Here is a 24,845-nt window from a genome sequence, read left to right on the forward strand (position 1 = left end):
ATAGCTAGTTTTACACAACTTTTCTCCATCTTTTAGTTTCAACAAAACTCAGATTGAAAACTGCTTTGTCACTCAATTTTTACAGTATAAGAGGACTTTACAATTTAGATTTTACAATTTAGAGATACCATAATAGAACAATTACATAATGACATTAATTGCATTTCCGATTCATCACATACCAAAATTATTGATAGAAAATTAGGCTTACCAAGTGCAGAGGCTTTTCTCCTCTCCCCAGTTGCAGAGCTTGGTTGTGATCCCCGGGATTTGAAAGGAAAGAGGGTCGTCTGCATGCCCCAGGGCCCTCAATATAGTTGCTATGCCTCCCCCCAATGTTTTTAGCTGTTCCAACTTTTACTCCAATAAATTTTGTGTCCACTCCTTAGAAACTTCTTTGAAAGTGATAGCTTTGACTTCCCTAGCAAGGGGAGAGGGAGTGGCGCCTACTCCCTTATCCCAGTTCTAGAGAACCCAAAAACCTCACCTTATGTATCAAATCTTGGAAAATATTCCAATTTGCCTAAATGCCAAATAGTAAAATGAATTCCAACTTTTCTTTAGCATCAAATTAGGAGTGACACTTTTCAAAGATGACCAGAATGCATTCAGTTGCCTTTTAGTTGCATTCTGTTACACAAAACTTTTCTCTTTTAAGTGAGGCAGGAAATAGTTAAATGTTACTCTTCCTGTTGGACTTTGATTAAAGCCCCTTTAAAATCATATACATACTTTATTTCTTTCTAATTCCAACCTAACATTTCTCCTATACTCTTTCACTTGCATTTACCATCATATAACCTAAACAAGACAATATTTTGCTCTCTTTCTCTCCCTTTCCAGCCTGCACTCAGCAGCAGGGGAGAGAAGGAGGGAAAGAGATACAGCATTTCAAAGGAATACACAGGCCGGCTGTGGATGACCCTTGGCCCATAATGGACCTGATGACTGGATAGGACAAACAAAGACACAGAAGGGACAGAACACAGCAGAAACACAAGATACGACACGTAACAGTTCTGTGCACAGTACCAATCACTCAAAACATGTACCACTCATTCTAAACAAGCAACTAAGTGGGACTCGAACCCACAATTTAATCACCTAAACCAGAAAGAGTAATTAGGTGGGACTTAAGGTGTTATCTATCTGCTTCTTAAAAGTGATCGGGCCTCCGGCAAGGTTGAAGGGAGGAGGACGGCTTCCTTCCACCCATTCGCCCCACCACGGCCCATCGGCCTGGCTGCACCCCCGCATGTTACACCGCTGCACGGCAATAACTCCTTTCTCCTCGGGCAAAATTGCGGGGACACTCATTGCCCTTCCCATCTTCTCAACGGTACTCTTTTACCGATGAGGCTGTCTGGAGAGCTAATTTATAGCCCAGATGGTCTTCTCGGACCCTACCCACACCCCACGTTGGGCACCAGTTGTGGGGGGCTATTGATATCCCGTCCTCTCACTTACCCATAGTAAGTCTTCGGTCGTCACCGGCCTCCTAGGAGGAATTACCAGACAGAGCACCCGAGGTTTGCTGGAGTTGTTTATTCAGGCTCAGCTACATCGCGACAAAGAGATCTGACTTCCGTATCAGAGCAATTTATAGGTACATATAGCCAATCATCTTCCACAGCTCTATTCATTACCTTTTAAGGTCATACATCAAGCAAGCAGGCACTAGCCCATATACCATTACTTCCTGGCCCCCAACACCTTACCTCTTCTGTATGAAATACTTTACCCCATTCTGTCTCTCTCCATCTCCTCTCATTATATTCCTCTCACCTCTTAATTTCACCTTTTAAGTTCACGTTCCTGTTAAATTGTTCCTGTATCAACCCCAATTGCTCTCCAAAAAAAGTAAAAAAATAAAATAAAAAATAAGAAAATAAATTGGTCCTGTGCCCTCTATCCATATATACCTGTACACATATATACACACATTCACATATGTATTCATACGCCCATATACCCTTCTATATGGACATATATGTATATATTTCTATTCCCTTCAACTATTTTTATACTGAGAATCAGTCACAATTAGTTTAACTTTGATAAGTTCCTTATGATTTCTTTTCCCTGTTTACCTTCTCATGCTTCTCTTGCTTCTTGCATCTGAATGTCAAATTTTCTATTTAACTCTGTTTTTTTCATCAAGAATGCTTGAAAGTCTATTTTTGTTGTTTTTGTATTATGTTTTAAGAGTAAAATCCCAACTATGGCATTATTCAGAGTTATTAGTTTTTAAATTTTTAGTGTGATTGTTTTCCAAAAAGATGCCACAAGGTTGTAATTCTACCAGTTGTTGCCACACAATCTCCTTGGCATTGATTGATATTTTGATGTATTTAATAGGTTATGAGGTGGTGGTACCTTCTGGTTGTTTCCGTTTGCCTCTCTGATTATAAGTGAGGTTGACCATTTTTTCTGAATAATTGTTATAACACTAATTTTTGGCATTTACTTAGTTGGACAGCTAGTGTATCTAGACCATTGGTGGGGGTTTTTTTTCCTATTTTTCACTTTGTCAGATAGTTTTTATACTTGCTTTGTATTCTGTTTTAAAATGTAGGTAAGCAAGAATCCATTTCAGGTTTTTTCTCTTCATATATTTCTTGATATTCTTGCTTATTTTCCTAAATAAATTTCATTATGACTTTGTCTAGTCCTATAAAAATTCTTCAATTTTTTTAAATATTTGGAATCTTTTAAATAAGAAAATATATTTTCTTATATTCAACTAACCTTTTATGCTTAGGGGAAAACCTGCACATGTAAATTCATAAGATAGGAATATAATTTTCTTTTTCATTATGTTGCCTTTATCTGATTTTTAAAACTCACACCATATTTGCCTTATAAAGGGTATATTCCCTCCTTCTCTATATTCATGAACTGAATAATTGTGTAACAGGGATTATTTATTCTTTTTTTTTTTTTTTAAGCAATCGGGATAAAGTAACTTGCTCAAGGTTACACGGCCAGTTATTTCTGGGTGTGGTGCTAAGTATCTGAGCCCAGATTTGATCCCCAGGTCATCCCAACACTGGACCTGGTGCTCTTCTCACTGAGCACCTGGCTTCCCCTAAGCAATTGGGGTTAAGTAACTTGCTCAAGGTTACACGGCCAGGTGTTTCTGGGTGGGTGCTAAGTGTCTGAGCCTGAGATTTGATCCCCAGGTCATCCTGACACTGGAGCTGGTGCTCTTACTCGCTGTGCTACCTGGCTGCCCCAGGGTTTATTTATTCTTGGAAAGCTTGAAATCATTCTGCCATATGTTACCTGACCTTGTCTTATTTTTTTAATTTTGGGGGGAGTGGGATAATTCTTTGATGACTTGTCTTAGTCCTTCTATAATTATTAAATTTTTCTACTTATATTATTCATATACTGTTGTGCTAGTTTGGGGATGTTAGCACAGTGTCTGGTACATAATAAGAACTCAGTAAATGTTTTTTTCTTTTATTCAGTAGGATGATCATTGTAGTTAATCATTTTCTTTAAGGTGTCACATTTTCTAGAATTTATTTATATGTACTGTTCCATAATAATATTATCAGTTTATGTTATGTTGGTTATCTCCAGTTCATTTATAATTTTGTTGATTTGTATGTTCTATTTTTTTTTATTAAATTTGATGGTGGTTTATCAATTTTTCAAATTTTGTCCAAAAAGTAGTTTCTATTTACTTATGCTCTTATTTTTATCATCTCTTGATTTTTACTTGGATTACTTTGTTCCTTATTTAGAGCTTTATATTGTAAGCTTGACTTTTTTCCCCCATTTTCTTCCTTATTAATGTAGGCATTTAGCGATATTAATTTCCTCCTAAAAAGCTTTAGCTGCCCCCATGTAGGTTTTGCTGTATGGTATTGTCATTGTCTTTCAAATCTTAATTGTTTTTCTGATTTTTTTCTTTAACAGTCATTCTGTTTTTAGTTGCCATGTAGTTGTATACCTTTTGTTTATATTATATTTTAAATTCAATTTCTGGGTTTTTTAATTTATATATGACTTCTCTGAATTAGTATGTCATTTATTTTTGCTAGTTTTCATGTGTACTTGAAAAGTATGTATCTCCCATTTTAACCATATATGTGTACACATATACATTCATTCCAGCTTAATAAGTAAGTGGTTCAAATTTGATTAATTATTCATCATTTTATTTGTCACAGTTTTATAGTAAAGTCCCAAACTATTGTTATACTGTTGTCTGTTTCTTCTTTTGTCACAACCTTTTACAAAATAAATTTAACTATTGAATTGTTTGTGTATAAATTGAGAACTATTACCATGTTATTTCCTTTTACTGTTATGCAATGCCATTGTTTGTCTCTACATGTTTTGAATTATACTTCATCAGATATTGTTAGTGATATGATTTTTTTTTGTAAAAAATGTTGTGTTCCACGATGTAATTGACCGAACAATCTCCTAATTTTAATTTAGCTATATATCTTTTGTATTAAATGTTTCATATAGTATTCATGTTATTTATGAACAAATATTATTTGTGCTATAAATGTAGGAGAATAAAATATATTGCCTTTAAAAATGCTCTTTGAGGCTATATATTCTCAATGTAGAGAAACATTTAACTTAGTTTATTTGTAATGCAGTTAATTAAAGGAACTGTCTCTCACACATTTTTCTTCCCTTAGGTATCTGGTTTTAAACTTCATTTTGATAAGATGTCAAGAAATAATTCAGATATATCTGCTTGCAAAGTGACAGAGCAATTAAATATAGAGAGGAATGATATCAAGCCTCCACATGAACCTTTAAGAAGCCCTCGATCATATCCCAGCTTTAAGTTGAAAAGCCCAGAGCATGGAAGTAAAACAGTGGGAATTGTCAAAAAAAATTTTTTATTTTGTGAACAAACTAAACGGTATTTTGCTAGCTGTGAAAACAATTCAGCTTCTTCTAACCCTAACTGTATTAACAAAGAAGCAGTTGGATCAAAAATCGACAAGAAAACATCAACAGGTGATTTAATAGAGCAATCTTTGATTATTTTTACTTTAGCTGTTTTTGCAGTTCTTATCAAATGTGTATAGCCATATACTAATAGGAGACAGAACTTTAGTAAGGTCTTCTTAGTCTGAAATTTTAACTGACTACCTTTAAAAATCAAAATCTAAATTAAAGGTAAGTTTAGAAGCAGAAATCTGCTTTCTGTTGATGAGGTCAAGGAACCATAACATATTGAGGTCAGGATTTAGGGGTATGCGAGATCTCAAAATACCAACACACCAAGTCCTGCCAAATGAATTCGACTTAAGTCTTCTCTCAGCCAAAGAAAAGCAAAGTTTATTAAAGGTTCACCATAATGGGTAGACTCTTAAGGAGCCTAGGTATCTGTGACACTTGTACTGGACAAGTGGGACAGAATAATCTGACACAGAGTGAGTCTGCGCTTGATATAATTCTTGGCTGTCATGGAGGCAAGATGGAGCTTATATACAGAAAGATTGTGGGAGGCTTCTAGAAGTGGTCTAGAGGAAGAGTTTGGGGAAGGTCTTCAGTCAATTGTGGGAGGGTTCTAGCGGTGGTCTACAGGAGGAGTTTGGGGATGGTCTTATGTCAAAGGAGGTCAGACTCCAGTAATGAGAGATTAAGGGTAGGAAAGAGCTGGAGGCTACTTCCAGTGGAGGGATAGGCTAGTTTAAGGGTGACAGATTTGGGTATAGATATTTTTGGGAGGATCAAGGGTGGGGACTAGCAGGACAATGGAGGGTTTGGCTAGTAACAGAGATTTGGTCCAAGCTATAGTGAAAGGCTTATGGCCTCAGGCAAATGCCTAGTGTGGGAAAATTCAAGGAGAGTTCAAGGGGGTTCCCAAAGCCTGCACCTTATCACTATTACTTACCTCTCTGAATTGCCTTCATTTCTAAAATAGTAATGGTAGGCAGAAATCAAGTTTTTATATAAAGACATGCAAGAAGAGGGTGATTATAGAGTAACTTTATTATAGAGTAACTTTACTTGTGAGACTATATAGTAGCTTAAAACATTTATGTTACTACTGTTTTATGCTTTGATCTATTGTGTTTTTGATGTGTGTCTTGCTTGAAACCTTTCAGGATCTCTGCCTAGCCCTGCAGCTATAAGTTTTCATGTTCATTTTATTTCCTGGCACTGTACTTCTCTTATGCATATGTCATTATTTTAATTTGTATTACATTTATTAGTATATTTCTTCTATGAGATCATATGGTCCTTGAGGACAAAAACTGCTTTATTTATCTTTGGATCTCCTCCAGCGCTTAAAATTGTGTGTTGTACATTCTAGAGGCTTAATAAAGGTTTATGGAGTGATAAAATGAATCAAATATGCAAACTTTCCGCTGAAATCCTACACTAGTGGTTCATCTTGGCGTGATGGCCTTGGTTTTTTTTTTTTTAAGACTATATTGCCAGAACATGAGCTTTGTATGGTTATATAGAACCATCATAGTTAAGTTGAGTAACATCATGAGAAAGTTGACTATGAGCTGACCTCTTTTTATGAGAGGAATGGGGACAAAGGGGTATGGTGCATAGAAGCCAATGAAGTGGTCTGTCCACTATGGGGTAGAGGACTTGTGATCTGCATTGGTTAGAGAGTACTTAGTGATGAAATCATAAATCTTTTGAAGTGTTGCAGTATAGTCCATTTAAATGAATTTGTGACATCAGCCCTAAATATAGATGCTAAATATCTCAAAAGATGGAACTGATTATATCCTAACAGATAAGAAAAGACTAGTTGGTCATTTCATCTTCTTTTCTGTAATGAGATGATTGGTTAAAGCACCACTTAAACCAGCACCATTCAGCAAGTAAATATTATTGATGAGAACATAATGTATGTGATTATAGGTAGCTACCTACTTGACCTTTTTAATTGAAGAGTGCTTAGTGCAAGACCTAATTAAAGTAGATAATCCAAAATAATTTTTTTTTTAAAGCAATTGGGGTTAAGTAACTTGCTCAAGGTTACACGGCCAGTTATTATTTCTGGGTGTGGTGCTGAGTATCTGAGCCCAGATTTGATCCAGATCAGCCCGACACTGGAGCCGGTGCTCTTACTCGCTGAGCCACCTGGCTTCCCCTAAGCAATTGGGGTTAAGTAACTTGCTCAGGGTTACATGGCCAGGTGTTTCTGGGTGGGTGCTAAGTGTCTGAGCCCGGGATTCGATCTCCAGGTGTTCTCAACACTGGAGCCGGTGCTCTTACTCGCTGTGCTACCTGGCCTCCCCACCAAAATAATTTTTGAATGAAACTGGAAAGATGATCGATGGACCTGAGTTAGGATGAATCTGTTCCTAATATTTTGTTAGTTTGTGGTCATCAGTACTGATAGTAGGAACACATTTGACTCCACCATCTCAGTGATTTTTATATTAGGTCACAATGCAATGGTGCTAAGAAGATTGAGTTGTGCTGGATCCTGTTCCAGTATATACAGAAGAAATCTACATTGAAGATGGCACATAGGTATCTAGTTTTCAAAATATATCAAGGAAAAATGGAAAGGACCACAGATTACTGAAGAATTAGATCATCAGATCAGTAACTATTGATCCACTTGATCATTTCTACAAAATCTTTTGAGGATGGTATATAAACACCTCGAAAATAGCTTTGATGAAACTAAGAATGGAAATAGACCAGCGTTCTACATCAGACCACCTTAGTCATACAGTTAACTGAAAAGCACAGAAAACAAAAAGTCCTGATATGTTTATTTGTTTATTTAAAAAAAAAATTTGATCTAGTAAAGCAGAAAACCTTAAAGGATCTCCAGTGCATATATTAAGTTCTTTTAAGAGTCACTTAAGGATTCTATCTCACTGAATTTACACGATTAAATGGATGGAATGATGGATATTTATAACAGCTGGCATTTATGTAGTACTTTTAAGGTTTGCAAAGCACTTTACACAGATCCTCACAAGTTTGAGGTAAAGTTATGCAGGTAATAAATATCTGAAGTATATTTTGAGGTCCCGTCTTCCTGATTACAAATTAAGTACACTCACTATGCCACCTAGTTAGCTACAATGTAGAGTATAGAATACTTTAGGTAAAGTCTACTTATCCTGCCTTAAACACTTAACTGTGACCTAAGGCAAATCACTTAACTTCTCTCAGCCTAGCTTTCATTTTCTGTATAGTGCAAATAATAATGGTTTTAATTCTCTTGCTTACAATAAGGATCAAATGAGATAATATTGGTAAAGAGCTATGTAAGTATTAGTTAACATTATCATCATCATCATCTTTACTGATTTCAGTATTAAATAAGAAATAAAACAGGGAGTTGTGTGTTCTTCCACTGTCTACATTCTTCAGATGCACTCCATACAAAGTTCAAACTAGAGAAGGTTTGCCCATTCACAAGCAATTTCTTCAGATAATCTTATTTGCCCTTGACATTTTACTCATTACCTTGGAACACCATGGGACCACCTCAGTGAGAGCCACACCTTGCAAAAGAAATTGAGTGACTTCCTCAGGGAAAACAGTTGAAGAATGTGCCTTACACTATGGCACATGCAAATGGGAAGTCCACTAAGTTAGTCTATTCGTACATTTGCATTTTGGACAGGAATTGTGGATGAACTATAACCATAATTTCTGTGCCAGAAGTAGTATAATAGGATCATCAAGGACAAAATAACCAGAAAAGAAGCAGGATATTCATAAAAGCAGGAATGAAGTTTATCAGCCCGAATGCTGGCCCATGTCTATAAGGTACTAAAGATCCAGAAGATAGTTTCCATACTTTGGGTAGATCATCTGTGGAGGATTTACAGAAAGGCATGTAGGGGAAACACACAGATTGTGACTTGTACCAGTAAAAGGAGTAACTACAAGTCACACATGCATTGAAATAACTGAGGTTTCAACCTATAAAATAACTCTTCTTTTGTATTTTCTCTAGTAAAGCCTTTTTTTAAATGAAATAATTTTTTATTCAGAGATGAGTTTTGTGAATAACAGTATTGTTAGAACATATTTATCCTATAGGAAATTGGGACCATTGCTTATTATATACTTGCCATTTTCTGCCCACATTTACATCCCAATTATGTACAGAGCACTGCTGGTAGAGATATGGAGATCAGATAAATACTGCTCTAGTGGAACTTTTTATCTAAATGTATTTATAAGTATTTGTTTCTCAGATTTAAAAATTCATTCTTAATAGTATGTATCAGGTTTTCATTTAAGCGAATTTTAGCATTTTTATTTTGTTAGAGAAGACTATATATAAGTATTATTTTATTCTTTCCCAGGAAACTCAGTAGCAACATTAAACATTGGAAATAATTTACCAACTAAAGAACTGAACACTGTGAGTTAAGAAGTTTTTGTTTGTTTCTCTTTGGTTAAAAATCTAATATTGCATTGGAGGTAGGAATTCTTTAAATTGGAATAATCATGGTTAGATTCGGTTTACAAATCTTTTTATCTGGTCAAAGGTATTATGGCATAGTGAATTGAGAGCTGACCTTGGAGACAAGAAGACCTGTTTTCAAGTCTCTCTTATGACATAGGCTGTATGACCCCAGGCAATTCGCTCCTCAGTCTGCCAGGCAGCTCTGTAAGATGGGTTCTCTTAATCTGGGGGCCATGAACCCATAGATAGTTTTCTGGGAACATACACTTAGATGGGGGGGAAATTGTTTTTATTTCAGTATAATTGATTTCCTTTTTATTCCTTTGTATTTTTTTTATGTACTTAAAAAAACATTCTGAGAAGTTCATAGGCTTCACCAGGTTATCAAAGAGATTCTTGATTTAAAAAAAAAAAAGATTAATATGTATAAATTGCAGAGAAAGCAAAGAAAGTTTCCTTATCTGGGAAGTCCCTCTGCAACAGATCTAATCCCTCTCCCCTTAACCTTTTAGCTAATAACTTTTGAAAATCATCCAGATTTTAATACTGCTATCTTTTCTTTATAGAAGCTTAGTACTCATTTGTCTCCTACAAAACCAAAAATGCTACAGAATTTGAGTGAGAATCCTTTATCTCTAAACTATGATTCTAAATTATTTAACTCTTTAATACCATCACCTCGGTCAACTACTTGCCATCTATGTGGGCTATATGGTAAGTATGTCAAAGCATGTCATTTCCTTTGGGGACTCTTGATATGTTGAGTTGTATATTTAAGTATTTCTGAAACTACATAAACAGTGCAACTCTAACCTCTTAGAAAAGAAAATCAGGTAAAATTTAACTGAATATGGGTTCTTATAATGGCATAGCAAATTTTTTTTATAAATAAAAATGGGTCTTTCTTGTGATGCATTTTAGGCTAGAAATAGAATTGACAGGAAGAGTGGGATTTAATTGCTATAATAGGCAACATAGTATTGTAGATAGCTAGAATTGGAATTAGAGGACCTGACTTTGAAGCCAGGTTATGTTAGTTACATAGATTGTGCATATAGGATATCATATAGCACAATTTAACTGGTCAGCAGCCCCCTTTCTTTAATGTGTTAGGGTTGCAGGGATGACTCTCCCAATTTCTGTGTTATTTCTGGTTGCTGCAGCTGTCACAGCTACTCCTAATTTATTCCTCCAGCTAATTTATGTTTTTGTTTCTGAGAGGGTCTGTTGTATGTAGGAAGGAATATGTCTAGTGCCTTTGTTAGCTCTCTTCAGTCTCCTTGGAGTTGCCTCACCTACTCCAATGGTGCATTTGTATGGAGGAGCCCAAAGTCTCTTGGGTTCAGGAGTTCTGTCTGCTTTCTTCCCACCCTCCCATCTGGCCAGCTATATCAACTGTACACATTTTCCCTTTCGATACCTTGGGCCACTTTGTTTTCTGTAACTCAACCTATAATACATGGCTCCTGGGGCTCTGGTACAGGCAAGGAAAACAAAAGAATTAAAAATTTTGCAAGATGTACCTCTCAGGGCAGGTAGGTGGTGCAGTGAGTAGAACAATGGCCCTGGAGTCAGGAGGACCTGAGTTCAAATGTGGCCTCAGACACATAACACAAAAAACTAGCTGTGTGACCTTGGGCAAGTCACTTAACCCCAATTGCCCTACCTTCCCCCTTCCAAAAAAGAAAAAAATATGAAAGATGTACCATCTTGTTAGCAGTTCTTAAATTTCATAGCAGGCCTTTCATATCAGTGCAGGGCAAATGGAACAAGATCCAGTTGGAAAGATACTTTTATTAACCAACAATGTGAGACCAAAAAGTTTGTTGTTTGTTTGTGGGGAGACTTTGATTCAAAGGACCCCTTTGCAAAGTTTGGAGTTTTTTGAAGTTTGGTTTACTTTTAGAAATTAAGTTTATTTTAGTTTCCTTAGTTTGGTAAATGGGCATAATGGCCTTTATAGTTGATTATTCCACATTTGACCCTCTCCAAATAAAATTCCCTGGGGGCACATATGCCAGGTGCCTTTGGCCTATGGCCTTTGTGTCTAAGCAGGTCACTTGTTTCTATTTATCTGGAATAGATGATCTTTGAGGTCTCTTCCAATCCAAATTCTGTGATTCTTTGTATCTTAAATGCTGAATATTGAACTTTAAGAGAGTGGGTATGGCAGAGTAGATAGAGGATTGACTTTGGAATTAGGAACAAAGGTCTGGGTTTGAGCCCTGCCATTTGACACAGAAGAGTTATATGACTGGCAGATCACCTGATCTCTCAGGATCTTGGGCAAATGTCTGAGACACTTAAGTTAGAAATAAGTTGCTAATCCGCTTTGGTGGAGAGAATTTTTAGACCAGGAAGCTCTTCACAGAAATGGTTTCACAGCTTACTTGTCCTTTTAAAGGGAAATCAACCTCTATAAGCGAGAATTTGCTGCTAATACAGCAATATGTTATCTCAGTTTTACTAATGAGAAAATAGACTTAAAGAATTAAATGGCTTGACCATGGTTACATAGCTATTGGATATTTGAGTCAGGATTCAAGACTAGGTCTCCCCTGCTTTGAAGTCCCAAGATTCTTTCCATTTAATAACAGTAGTAGCAATTAACATTTAGATGGCACTTTAAAGTCTTCAAAGCCTTTTACATATATTATCTCATTTGGTCCTGTAAGGTCCAGGGTGCCCTGTGAGTTATGTACAGTCACTGTATCATGACCGCAATGGGGATAAACAAATTTGTTCATTATTAGGACCTTATAGTATATTGAAAAGTACACTTCAGACTTTGCTTAAAGCCTTAGAGGGAACTTTGAGGACAGAATAAGGGCATGCTTTCATACAGAAGATAATAAATTTATGACATATATTATCCTCGGTTGAGTTTGAGGTTTCTTCAGAGAAAGTTAATATAATCTGCTCTGGACTTGTTACTCCTTAAATTAATAAAGGACATTAGAATATTATTATTATAATTATTGTATCACTGAAATTGATGTTGATGGCAAGAAAGATGATGCCATTCAACAACATGTCTCTTTGCTACTGAAACAGTATAAAGTTAGAGTGACTGTGGGTTTGATCTAGTATAATAATTCTGAAGTTCTTAATGCATTTTTGAATCTTCCAATAGGGATCAGTCAAAACTTCTGCAAAATAAACTTTGAAATTAGTACATTAATGAATTAAACTGTTAATAGCTACATTAATATTTAATCCTGACACAAACGTAGGCATAGGTAATATCATAAAATACCATTGTTCTTCTTAGACCTTCATCTTTGGGAGTTAAGGATAGATTGTCTGACACAGGACATTACTGAAAAAATTGTAAATTCTAATTTATTAAAATTTTGTATTTTAATTTGGAATAACTTAATAGTAAACTACTTTTTTATATTGTTTAGGATCTCTGAGGTGTTCACAGTGTAAGCAAACATACTATTGCGGTGTAGCATGCCAAAGAAGAGACTGGTCTGTACACAGCATTGTGTGCAAACCTATTAAACAAAAGTGAGTATATGAGATTTTTAGAGTTTAAACTGAAACATCAATATATAGCTATTCATGATATTTAGAAATACCAGTTTTGTTAGAGTTTTACTGTTGAAGATATTAATATTTGAAGTTTCAGGTAATGTTTAAGCTTTTTCTTAGGGTTAGTTGCCTTTTTTATTTTCCATTTTATCTTATACCTTGTGACAGATGATATAGATAAGTGTCCACTTGGTGGTGCTGCTAAAACTTAATCTATTCATATCTAGCTGATTTCATGCTTTCTGCATTCTTCAAAGACGTTTATCAGTTGACTAGAATGGAGAATACATTTCAGTCAGCAGGTGGCAGTGCCCTCAGACCTGTCTTACTTAGGTGTGTTTGCACTGATTTTTCCAAAGGTTGTGGTATCTCTTCTGCTCATTCTAGGGTGCTTGCCTACAAGTATGTAGCCTGCTCTGCTTTCCCATTTATCTTTCGCATAGGGCTGTGGTGCTAATCGTGGTTCAAAACTGAGCTAGAGAAATGAAAATAGGATGTCAGAATTATGGAAGTCTCTGTAGGTCTTTGCCCAACTCTGTATCTGAGAAATTCTCTTCAGTCTGACCAACTTTCTGTATTTAATACCATTTCACACTGTACTTATTCCACACTGAACTTATGTTCATCATACAAAGAAAAGGATTCAGAAAAGAATTTTTAAGAACTACTTGGTATAGCACTCTGATGACTTCATCCCCTCCCTCAGTTCTCTCAAGCAATTCTTGAAGTAGAAAATTTTCTTCTGAACACTTCTCATTTTACTCAGGTGATGAAAGGATTAGAAGCAGGAGTTATGAGTCCTAGGGCCTCATTTTAGAGGACTAGAGAATCATTCAGCTAAGAGAAACATTTTAGGAGGCAAGAAAAGGGAGTACTCCTTCTATCTCACCTGTTGATACCTCTAGAAGCTTTTAGTCCAGATACCTTACAGTCCAACTCTGCTTCTGATGTGACACAGGTACTAATTCCCCATAGTTATGGAAGGCAGTAAGCATTACTGGGTCATCATGTTCATAGGAGGTTCCCACCAAATTACTGCTTTGTTTAGAAGGTGTCCAATACACTACTGGGGAAGAGTGGAGAACAACCTCGAGTAGTTCCAGTGCTAATGAAGCAGCTGGACCAATGCTGAAAGGAAGCTCAGCTATGGATGTGTCTGATTTGAACTCAGGAAGATGAGTCTTCCTAAGTCCAGACTGGTGCTTTATTCAGTGTGCCACCTAGCTTCCCTAGTCACTCCCTTAACACAAAACTGATACTTGGTTTGACTTCCCTTTCACTCAGTTCTCATATCTAATCAGTTACCAAGTCCTGTAGTTTCTAGCTTCAGCATATTTCAGATCTATCAGGTTGTTGGGTTTTTGATGGTTTTTTTTTTTTTTGCTGTTTTCATTTGTAGCAGCCTAGTTTAAACATGTACACATGTACATGCACGCATACACACGCATATCACGTGCAGTCTTTCCCCTCTCTGATTTGTTCTTCACATTACTGTCAGATCAGTCTCAACTGTACATGGTTCTATTCATGTCACTCTTTTGCTCATATCACTTTAGTGACTCTCTACAACTTATCAAATAAACATTTCAGGCTGCCTTCCCCTCTCTTTTTTATCTTATTGCATCTCCCCTGTACTTGTGTAGTTCTTTTACTGCTGGAACTATTTGTTCTTTCTTGCACTTGATATGAACTTTCCATCCCTCTTTGTGCGTGTATCCAAGGCTTTCCCTACTTGGAAATTTTTTATTACCCATCTCTATCTTTGTGATTTTACCTCTTCTTCAAAATCCAGATTTAATGCTACTTTTTCCAGGAAACATTTGAATTCTTTCACTCTCTTCCCCTTCAGAAATTATCTTTCCTTCTTACTTTGAACTTCTTTCATGTGTTTATTATAGTCTATGCTATGGTTATTGTATTATGTATAATTTGTCTGCTTGTTATTCATTTCAACAAACATGCAAGGGCCCTTCTGGATTAGAAACCCCATGTTAGGAAGAGAATATGTCATTTAGATTTTATTTTTCCCAGCATGTATAATTGTGGTCTACAGATATGACTTAATAAATAGTAAGTAAATCAATTAAGATTTACCTTTAACAATTTTAATACACTGGAATTTTAAATACCTCTTTAGTTTATATATTGAGGAGAACCATAATGATACCCTTATTATCACTCAGCTATCAGGAAAAAATTTGAATATCCATCCATCCTTCACTGTGTTCCTAACAGAGTTAATGTTTTACTTTATTGTTGCATTTTTCTGTAGAGAGATTATTTTTGCTTTTAAGGATAATTGTGTTTTAATTGCTTCTTTAATTCTGTAGTATTAATATTTTAACTATTTGCTATGTTCCAGTTTCCCTAAACCTGAAGATACAAAATTATCTTGTGAAACAAAGAAAATGGAAGTGAATAAAGAGGTATGACATGTTTTTCTTTACCTTTAGATTTAGAATTTAGACAGAGTTTTTACTGAATTAAGAGTAAGCAACTTTATTATAATTGATGTACTTTATTTCTTTGGATTTTTTTAATAGCACTTATTTTGTTGGGTCAGTGGTATACCATTATATACAATATTAAGAGTAGAGTTAAATATTGCCAGAAATCACTTGTAAAATATGTTTAAAGCTCTCTTGTGAGAATCTTCCCTTCTCTCCAAAGTAGTTCTTTATTCATGCTCTCCACCTGACCTTTTAGCAAATATATAGGAAGACAGTAGCTCCATTGGTGCCAATTCTTTGTTAATATGTGGGCTAGATCATTACAAATCACTACAGATTTATCCTCAATAAATTACTTAACCTATATAATATGTTCCACTCTGACTCCTCCCCTCTTAATAGTAGACTTTTCTACAGCCTACTTAATCCGTATATAATTATTACACATTAATCTGCCTCTGAAAAGTTCATGTTAAGATACTATTAATACACATTTCCATGTATTAAAAAGCACCGAATAAATTATTTACTAGGAATTTAGACTATTTTGTGATTGGGCAACATCACATATTTCCTTTAAAGTATTTGCTGAATATTAGGGGTAGAAAGAAAGTAAAGACTGTATGTTTTGGTTTTTAGGATTTTAATATTTCTCAAGTCTTAGTATTAAAACTGGTTTTAAGGATTCTGGGAATTTTTGCTCCATGCAGTATAGCATGATAGTCAAACCTTTTAAGTTAGTAACTTTCTGTTTCTAAACAGGATGATTATCAACTTGGAATCACCACAGAAATAATAGGGTGTACTAAGAAAATAATGTTTTCCGATTTACAAAATCTGCAGCTAAGAAAAACTATGGAAGTAAAGGTATTAATTACTTATGTAATGTGTTCAAACATTTTCAAAGGATTGTAAATGGTTACATTTTTACATATCCCCAGCTACCTTTATTTTCTTCACTGTTAGATTTTGGTGAATTTATGATACTTTTCTTTGCAAATATCATTGATAAAATAATTAATATAGATTCCATTTGCAAGCTGTTCTGAATAGTCTGAATCTTTTGTTTATAAAATGTTTCTAAGAAGTTCATGTTGCATTTGAATGTTAGTAATTTCATATTTTCGTTCTTTCTGTCAAAAAGGGTACAGTTACTGAATTCAAGAACCCAGGTGAATTTTATGTACAGATCTGTTCTTCAGAAGTTTTAGAATATATCAGAAAACTTTCTATAAGCTTGAAAGAATCATATATGAATATGATACCTCAAGAAGAATACATCCCTACTAAAGGGGAAATCTGTGTTGCCAAGTACTCTGTGGATCAGGTAATCTCTAAAATGAAACAATCCTAACTAGTAAGTATAACTACTGTACATATTTTTTTTTACCACTTTATCATTTAAATAATCCATAGTAATAACAGTGCTTAAAAAATCTATTAAGAGTTTCTTTTATATTTGTACTGTTTGCTAGTTGTAGGTTAGTGAATTTCTTAATAGCTTGAACATACTCAATTGAAATACAAAACAGGACAGTATTACAGGTAAAATATTTCGTTGTGCGTATTAAAATATACAATAATTTTAATAAATTTTAAGAGAGGCTTCTTGGTATTCCTTGAAAAGAAAAAAACCAATACATTTTCTTTAATGCCTACTTAGAGTAATGGGACTTCTTTCCATTTGTGTAAAACATAGATTAATTGAATTTGTCTTAGATTCTGAAATTCTGTAACAAAGTAGGCAGTGTGTTTGATTTTCCTGTAGACCTGGAACAGAGTAATAGTACAAGATGTTGATGTACAGCAGAAGAAGGCACAAGTGTTATATATTGATTATGGAAATGGAGAAGTTATTCCAATAAGCCGAATTCAGCAACTGAACAAAAATATTGAACTCTTTCCCCCCTGTGTGAGTTTCTTCATTTTTGTTTTCCATTAAACTCTTAGTAGTGTAAGATTGAATTCTAGGGAATCTAAGATTTCCCTTCAGTTTTCAATGGGGCACTGTGAATAGGCTTTAGTAGTCATATAGTTTTCCCTCCAGACTACTAACTATAAAATTTTAATAAATCTGTGGGGATTTTTTATTTTGAAAATGCATGTAGGAGTGGCTATGTGGCCCAGTGAATAGAGCGCCAGCTCTGGAGTCAGGAGGACCTGAGTTCAAATGTGACCTCAAGACACTTAACACTTACTAGCCATGTGACCTTGGGCAAGTCACTTAACCCCAATTGCTCTGCCTTCCCTCCTCCAAAAAGAAAAAAATGCATGTAACATGACAAAATTTACCCAATCTTTCCTAACTTTAAAGATCTTAGGGGCATGCTTCCTAGACCATAATGCATAGGTCTCCTGTTTATATTTAAAAGACAAGTTATAAATGTTGATTGACCATACCCAAATTAATTTGGTAATTGTTAGTGTGAGATGTATTGCTTTGGAATAACTAATTTTAGTGCTTTAATATGTAGGTTAATTGCATTGTAAATTCAAATATGCAACACTATTTTTGCTTGTTCTGTCCTTTGACTACATATGAGGATAGCACTTGGATAGTAAAACATTAATGCAAACTCCATGGAAACTTCATTTTTGTTCCTATTCTCCTTTTTTCCCTCTTTCCTCTTTTCCTACCCTCTTCTTCTCCCTTTCCCACACCCCCTTCCCCCAGCCCTTTCCTCTCACCTTGGAAGAAGGGTTTGATTCATTATATTTCTATTCCTTGAAACATAGTAGGTGCTTAATAAATATTTAATTATATTTTTCCATTTAAAATGTGAGTTTATTAAAGTTCTGGTCACAGATGAGGGATTGTTTTCACTTCTCAGCACATCATTTTCTTTTTTTAAATTAGTTAAATGTAATTTTGTCATACAAATTCTGAAACTTTTCATCTTTTCCAAAAGTGGTCAAACTGTAGTGTGATGAAAATGGAATATTGTATAATGAAACTAGAGAGGTTATGAATGGCTTTAAAAGCCTACAAGAGAAGTTTTACTTGACTAATATGGAAATAAGTTTTACATGTTTGCACATAAATAACATATCAAATTGGGGGAAGGTAAGGGAGGGAGGGAGAAATTTGGGAACTCAAAAAATTTTTTAAATGAATGTTAAAAATTGCCTTTACAATGTATTAGAAATAATGAAATACTGTTTTAAAATAAATACAAGTTTTATATTTTATCCCAGAGGCAGTTAAAAATTATTTCATATGACATAAAATAACGTGATTTTGAAAAGATGTGATTCTCTAAACCAAAGTAACTCCAAATAAACATGTGTAGTGCACATTTGTACAGTGGCTGGAAATAAAAAGTTGATTTTTATGGAATTTTAAAGTTTTACTTAGGAGTTTGAGGTTTCTGGATAGTATTTCAATGTAAAACACAGACTTAAATGTCTTAATAGGTTTGTAAAGAGGAAAATCAGTTGTTATTGCCCATCCTTTCTATCTAGAATACCTTTAATCTCTTTCAGGCCATAAAGTGTTTTGTTGCCAGTGTAATCCCAGCAGAAGGAAGTTGGAATGATGATTGTACCAATGCTATTAAACCCTTAATGGTAGAACAGTATTGTTCTTTTAAAATTCTTGATATATTACAAGAAGAAATGATTTCTTTTGCTGTTGATGTTTTGCTTCCAGGCTCTGGTAAGATCAGAAAATAATAAATTTCTCTATCTTTCTGCAGAATTTAAAGCATTTCAGTTTTCTCATTTATTTTTTAAGTATTCCTTAGATCAGAAAACATGAGATTTATCCCAGTCTTTTTTTTTTTTGCTTTTTTTTTTTAAATAGTATTTTTTAAAAAATTTGTGAAAGAGCCCTTTTCCTTCCCTAAGTAATTGATGTTTAAATCTGGTCAGTAAAATCTGTTTGAGCAGTGTACACAAATTTGTATTTCATCACTGTACCAACCAGGCATTGTAAGCACCTAAAAATAATTGGACTTTTTTATTTTTTTAAGAACTTTGTATTCTGTACTTTTAGAATTTAAAACTAGTCTTCCTTGATTCAAGCCTAATGAATTTGAAATATTGTGGATTTAGTGGATTCAGTTAATGTAATATACTAGACAGTGATCTCCCTTTCAGTTTCTAAAATCATATCATTGATGATTTTGAATTCATGTGATATATGTTGAAATTACTGTAATTGAATAGAGCACAGACTTTGGAGTCTGAAGGACCTGAGTTCAAATTTGGCCTCAGTCACTTACTAGCTGTGTGCAGGTCATTTTACCCCAGTTGCCTCCAAAAAATCCAAACAAAAAAAAAGAAATTGTTCTAACTCTTGTCAGGCATTTTAGAAAACACACTTTTATCGAAGTTTTTTAAACTATTAGCTAGTAAAGTGACTTACCATTATATGACTGATATATATATATATATATACTCTTTATAATGACATCAGTATTGGAATATTTTTTCAGAAAACTTTTGATAATTTTACTGTATTTTCAGTAATTCTCACTGAATATAGACTTAGGCATGTTAAGTAATTACTATTCTAAAATTTTTTTTTACATTATGCAACATTTCACATTTTTAAATTTTATTTTTAAAATAGTTATGTATCTCCTAAACATAATGCCCTTAAGCTCAAAAGAACTTAATTTGCTAAGTATTTCAAGTCTATGACTGTTCTTTGCACCTAGTTTGCTAATAAATACATGAAGATATGAAATTTATGCCATACTATTTGATAAAAGGATATTATACATTTTTAAAGGAAATAATCACTTGCTTATATCATGTAGGAAAACACTTAGACCTTATACTTTTGGAAATGGGGTATGGTTTGAGATCCAAGGGACAAAATTGCAAGATGCAAAGTTCAGAAGAAAGTGAGTATTTGTGTTGAAATGTTTTTGTGTACCAATGATATTGACTTCAGATGGAGAAAATTATTCCAGTTTGAGATTGTGGAATAAAATCTCTTTCTTAATGCTTTCTTCTCACTATTTGTATACTTTTCTTGTTTCATGTATAGTAGGTAACCCTCTTAAATTTGTTTTAAATAAGGTCATGCTTAATAATTTGGGGGAGAGTCTAAATTTCTTTTGTTGGCATGAGGTTCAGAAACTTAATTCTACTGATGCAATTCAATCTTGGACAGTTGACTGGTGTACTGAGAGGAGGCTCAGAGACCAGAGGGAAGAAGGACTTCAGCAACCCAACCCCCTATATTCCACTGCCTATCTCCTTCAGTATACCACATTATTTAAAATAAGAATGGACATTTCCATAGTGCCTTTTTTTTTTTTTTTTTTTAGATTTTTCTTTTTGCTTTTTTGGAGGGGGGAAGGTAGGGCAATTCAGGTTAAGTGACTTGCCCAAGGGCACGCGGCTAGTTTTCTGTTAAGTGACTGAGGCCATATTTGAACTCAGGTCCTCCTGACTCCAGGGCCGGTGCTCGGTTAACTGCGCCATCTAGCCACCCTCTCCATAGTGCTTTTAATGTTTACAAAGTGCTTTTCTCATTAATAACCCTATGAAAGAGGTATTGAAAACAGTTCTATTTAAAAAATAAGGGATATAGGATTCAGACCTTTCCTTGGTCATGAATATGAAAGCATAGATTTTCAATTTAATAAACTGTTACTAAGTACCTTCTATATGCCAGGCACTGTACTGGGCACTGGGGATACAAATAAGAAAGACAACACTTCTCAAGGAACTTAATATCTAATGGGGAAAGACAACACACAAAAGGAAGGTGAAAAGGGGAGGGGATTGATTCTAGGAGGTACCTGGCAAGGAGGAATCATGTTCTTTGGAGTTAAACCAAGTAGAGCTGAAGACTGAATGTGGAAGATTTTAATTCTTTCTCCTGATTCTGCACTGTCTAGAAGAAATTTTGTTCCTGCTTTACCAGTTTTGTGTTGTAATTTTTAATCTGTATTTCACTAATTTAACTAAATCCCTTAATCTGATTCTATATAACTGATAAATATTATATATAATATGGGGGGGTCAGGTTTAGGACTTTCATTTAATTTTTGTAGCTGTGGTTCTAAAACACAGATATTAAATTAATGGAATAATACCTAAAAGTTGTTTGCAAATTGAAGCCACTCAGATAATGGAATAAAAAAAGGAATCTTCATGAAAATTCATGTTTATTAAGAGTGCCTCCTTTTATTAGTGACTAAAATGCATTTACAGGTTTTTGTTATTATAATTTTAATTAATCCTAAATGTTATTTGAATTTTCTGGGAAGGTAATTTTGAAAATCCTACAGAAAAAACAAGCAAAGATAAAACACTGGCTGAGTGTAAAAGTAATCTCATTCCAAAGGTGTTATCCCTAAATGTTGGAGAGGAATTTTGTGGTGTTGTTGCCCATATTCAAACTCCAGAAGACTTCTTTTGTCAACAGCTACAAAGTGGTCGTAAGTAAATTTTGTTTTACCCACTAGCTGAAGAATGTCAGCGCTCTTCCTGTTGTATATTTTTTCATATATTTTCTTACTAATTTACAAATGAATATTTGTATTTTTAAAAACATACTTCCTGAGGGGCAGCTAGGTGGTGCAGTAGATAAAGCACTGGCCCTGAAGTCAGGAGGACCTGAGTTCAAATCCTGTTTCAGACACTTTACACTTACTAGCTGTGTGACCCTTGGCAAGTAATTTGACTCTGATTGCCTTGCAAAAAAAATAAAAATAAAAACATACCTTCTGTTTACAGGCCAGCTTGCTGAACTTCAGCTATCTCTCAGTGAGTACTGTAATAAAATGTCTACCCAATCTGACTTTTATCCGGCCATTGGAGATATCTGTTGTGCACAGTTCTCAGGTAAGAGAAAATTATAGAGCCAATTCTGTTATGTTTGATAAAGGCTACATCAGTCTGCCTTGGCCCACTGCTATTGTGGATTTTCAGTAAAATTATCCATTTTCTTCTCTTTAAGTAATCTATGTAATTAGTACTAATTATAAACTGAGAATTAATTACAAACTAAAAGCAATAAAAAGAAATTTTTCACAGTTTGCACCAAGTGTTAGCAACAGCAAAAGCTAAATTATAAACATTTGTCAATTCTGTTTTTTAAAAAAAGGCAGATGAGGTAGGGCCAAAAATAAAGGTAGGAACCCACGTGAGCACTCCCAGTTTATCCTCTGAACAACTTTAAAATTAAACACTTCAAATCTAATTCTAGAGTGGCAGGAATAACAAAAGGTTGGGTTGAAACAATTTTCTAGCCCAAGACAGTAGGAGAATGGCAGGAAAGTTCTGCCTGGGGTAGTGGTAGGGCCTAGAGTGTAGCAGTGCAGGTTATGCCCTGGCAAGCCAGCAGCAGGCTTTGGAGACAGTTCAGCAACGGCAGCAGTGGCAGGAACTCTCAGCCCACACACTGTGAGTCAGACAACTAATCGGAAGTTACAGTGTATTCTTTGCTGGCACTGGATGTAGGACCCTGTTAATATTGTCAATGCATAGTTCTGAGTTGTAGGAAGCAGGGTCACAGTTCTAGAGTGAAGAATAGTGCTTGTGGTTGCTCACAAGAGAGTCAGGGTCCTGTTGTCAGGTTTAAGGCTTCAAATGTGGTTGTTCATATAGCAGAGCACCACACCTCTTCTTAATTCCTACAACATTGGATTGGACTGAACTGAAAGCTTACAGATCCACCAGTTAGCTTATTTTACCCTTTTTAAAAATTTTAAATTTGTTTATTTTTAGCTTACAACATTCTGTTCCACAAGCTTTTGAGTTTCAAATTTTCTCCCCCTCCTTCCCCTCCTCATTCTGCAAGACAGCATGCAATCTGATATAGATTCTACATGTACATGCACATTAAACATAATTTTCACATTAGTCATATTGCAAAGAAGAATTTTAATCAGTGGAATGAACCACAAGAAAGAAGAAACAAAACAAAAAAGAGAGAGTAAGTAGTATGCTTTGATCTGCATTCAGACTCCATAATTCTTTCTCTGGATGTGGATAGCATTTTCCATCATGAGCCTAAAACCTTACATTGCTGAGAAGAACCAAGTCTGTCAAAATTATTCATTGTACGGTGTGGCTGTAACTGTGTACAATGTTCTCCTCGTTTTTCATTCAGTATCAGTTCATATAAGTCTTTCCAGGTTTTTCTAAAGTCTACCTGCTCATCATTTCTTATAACAATAGTTATATTCTGTTTATTACATTCATCTACTACAACTTGTTCAGCCGTTCCCCAATTGATGAATATCCCCTCAATTTCAGTTCTTTGCCACCACAAAAAGAGCTGCTATAAATATTTTTGTACATGTGGGTTCTTTTCCCATTTGTATGATCTCTTTGAGATCCAGCCCTAGAAGTGGTATTGCAGGGCCAAAGGGTATGAGCATTTTTATAGCCCTTAGAGTTCCAAATTGCTCTCCAGAATGATTGGATCAATTCACAACTCCACTAGTAAAGCATTAGTGTTCCAATTTTCCCATATCCTCTCCAGCATTTATAATTCTCCTGTTAGCCAATCTGACAGGTGTGATGTGGTACCTAAGAGTTGTTTTGATTTGTATTTCTCTAATCAATAGTGATTGAGAGCATTTTTTTAAGACTATAGATAGTTTAATTTCTTCTTCTGAAAACTGCCTTTTTATATCCTTTGACCATTTATCAATTTGGGAATGACTTGTATTCTTATAAATTTGACTATATATTTTAGAAATGAGATCGTTTTCAGAGACAACCCATTGTAAAAATTCTTTCCCAGTTTTCTGCTTCCCTCCTAATCTTGGTTGCATTGACTTTGTACAAAAACTTTTCAATTTAATGTAATCAAAATTGTCCATTTTGCATTTCATAATGTTCTCTGTGTCGTTTGGTCATAAATTCTTCTGTCCTCCATAATAAATCTGACAGGTAAACTATTCCTTGCTTTCCCAGTTTGCTTATAGTATATCTATCATACCTAAATCGTGTACCCATTTGGACTTTATTTTGGTAGAGTGTAAGATATTGTTCTATGTCCAGTTTCTGCCATACTATTTTCCAGTTTTTTTCCCAGCAGTTTTGTCAAATAGTGAGTTCTTATCCCAGAAGCTGGAGTCTTTGGGTTTATCAAACAGTAGATTTCTATAGTCGTTGGCTACTGTGTCTTGTATATCTAACTTATTCCACTGATCCACCACTCTTGTTTCTTAGACAGTACCAAGTAGTTTTGATGATTGCTGCTTTATAATACAATTTAAGATCTGGTATGGCAAGGCCACCTTCCCCAGCATTTCTTTTCATTAATTCCCTTGATATTCTTTACCTTTTGTTCTTCAAGATGAATTTTGTTATTTTTTTTCCCTAGCTCTATAAAACAGTTTTTAATAGTTTGAATGGTATGGCAGTAAATAAGTAAATTAATTTAGGTAGAATTGTCATTTTTATTATGTTAGCTCAGCCTACCCCTGAGTAACTGTTGTTTTTCCAGTTATTTAGATCTGACTTTATTTGTGTGAAAAGTGTTTTAT

The 24,845-nt window shown here is 34.7% G+C and overlaps 1 protein-coding gene across 1 annotated transcript in view; it reads left to right on the forward strand.

The window, feature by feature from the left end:
• The first annotated feature begins 4,697 nt into the window (after positions 1-4,697).
• Positions 4,698-24,845, forward strand: part of TDRD1 (tudor domain containing 1) — a 72,765-nt gene continuing 52,617 nt past the window's right edge. The window contains exons 1-12 of the mRNA XM_069097561.1: positions 4,698-4,995; positions 9,294-9,352; positions 9,964-10,111; positions 12,805-12,910; positions 15,297-15,360; positions 16,147-16,251; positions 16,529-16,711; positions 17,153-17,296; positions 18,868-19,039; positions 20,148-20,234; positions 21,612-21,782; positions 22,081-22,188. Coding sequence (XP_068953662.1) covers positions 4,698-4,995; positions 9,294-9,352; positions 9,964-10,111; positions 12,805-12,910; positions 15,297-15,360; positions 16,147-16,251; positions 16,529-16,711; positions 17,153-17,296; positions 18,868-19,039; positions 20,148-20,234; positions 21,612-21,782; positions 22,081-22,188 — 1,645 coding nt within the window. The remainder of the gene's footprint in view (positions 4,996-9,293; positions 9,353-9,963; positions 10,112-12,804; positions 12,911-15,296; positions 15,361-16,146; positions 16,252-16,528; positions 16,712-17,152; positions 17,297-18,867; positions 19,040-20,147; positions 20,235-21,611; positions 21,783-22,080; positions 22,189-24,845) is intronic.

This window comes from Petaurus breviceps, unplaced genomic scaffold (genome assembly GCF_028583685.1).
Source record: "Petaurus breviceps papuanus isolate PSGF00001 unplaced genomic scaffold, PetGlider_PUasm1.0 37, whole genome shotgun sequence".
In the NCBI taxonomy this organism is placed as follows: domain Eukaryota; kingdom Metazoa; phylum Chordata; class Mammalia; order Diprotodontia; family Petauridae; genus Petaurus; species Petaurus breviceps.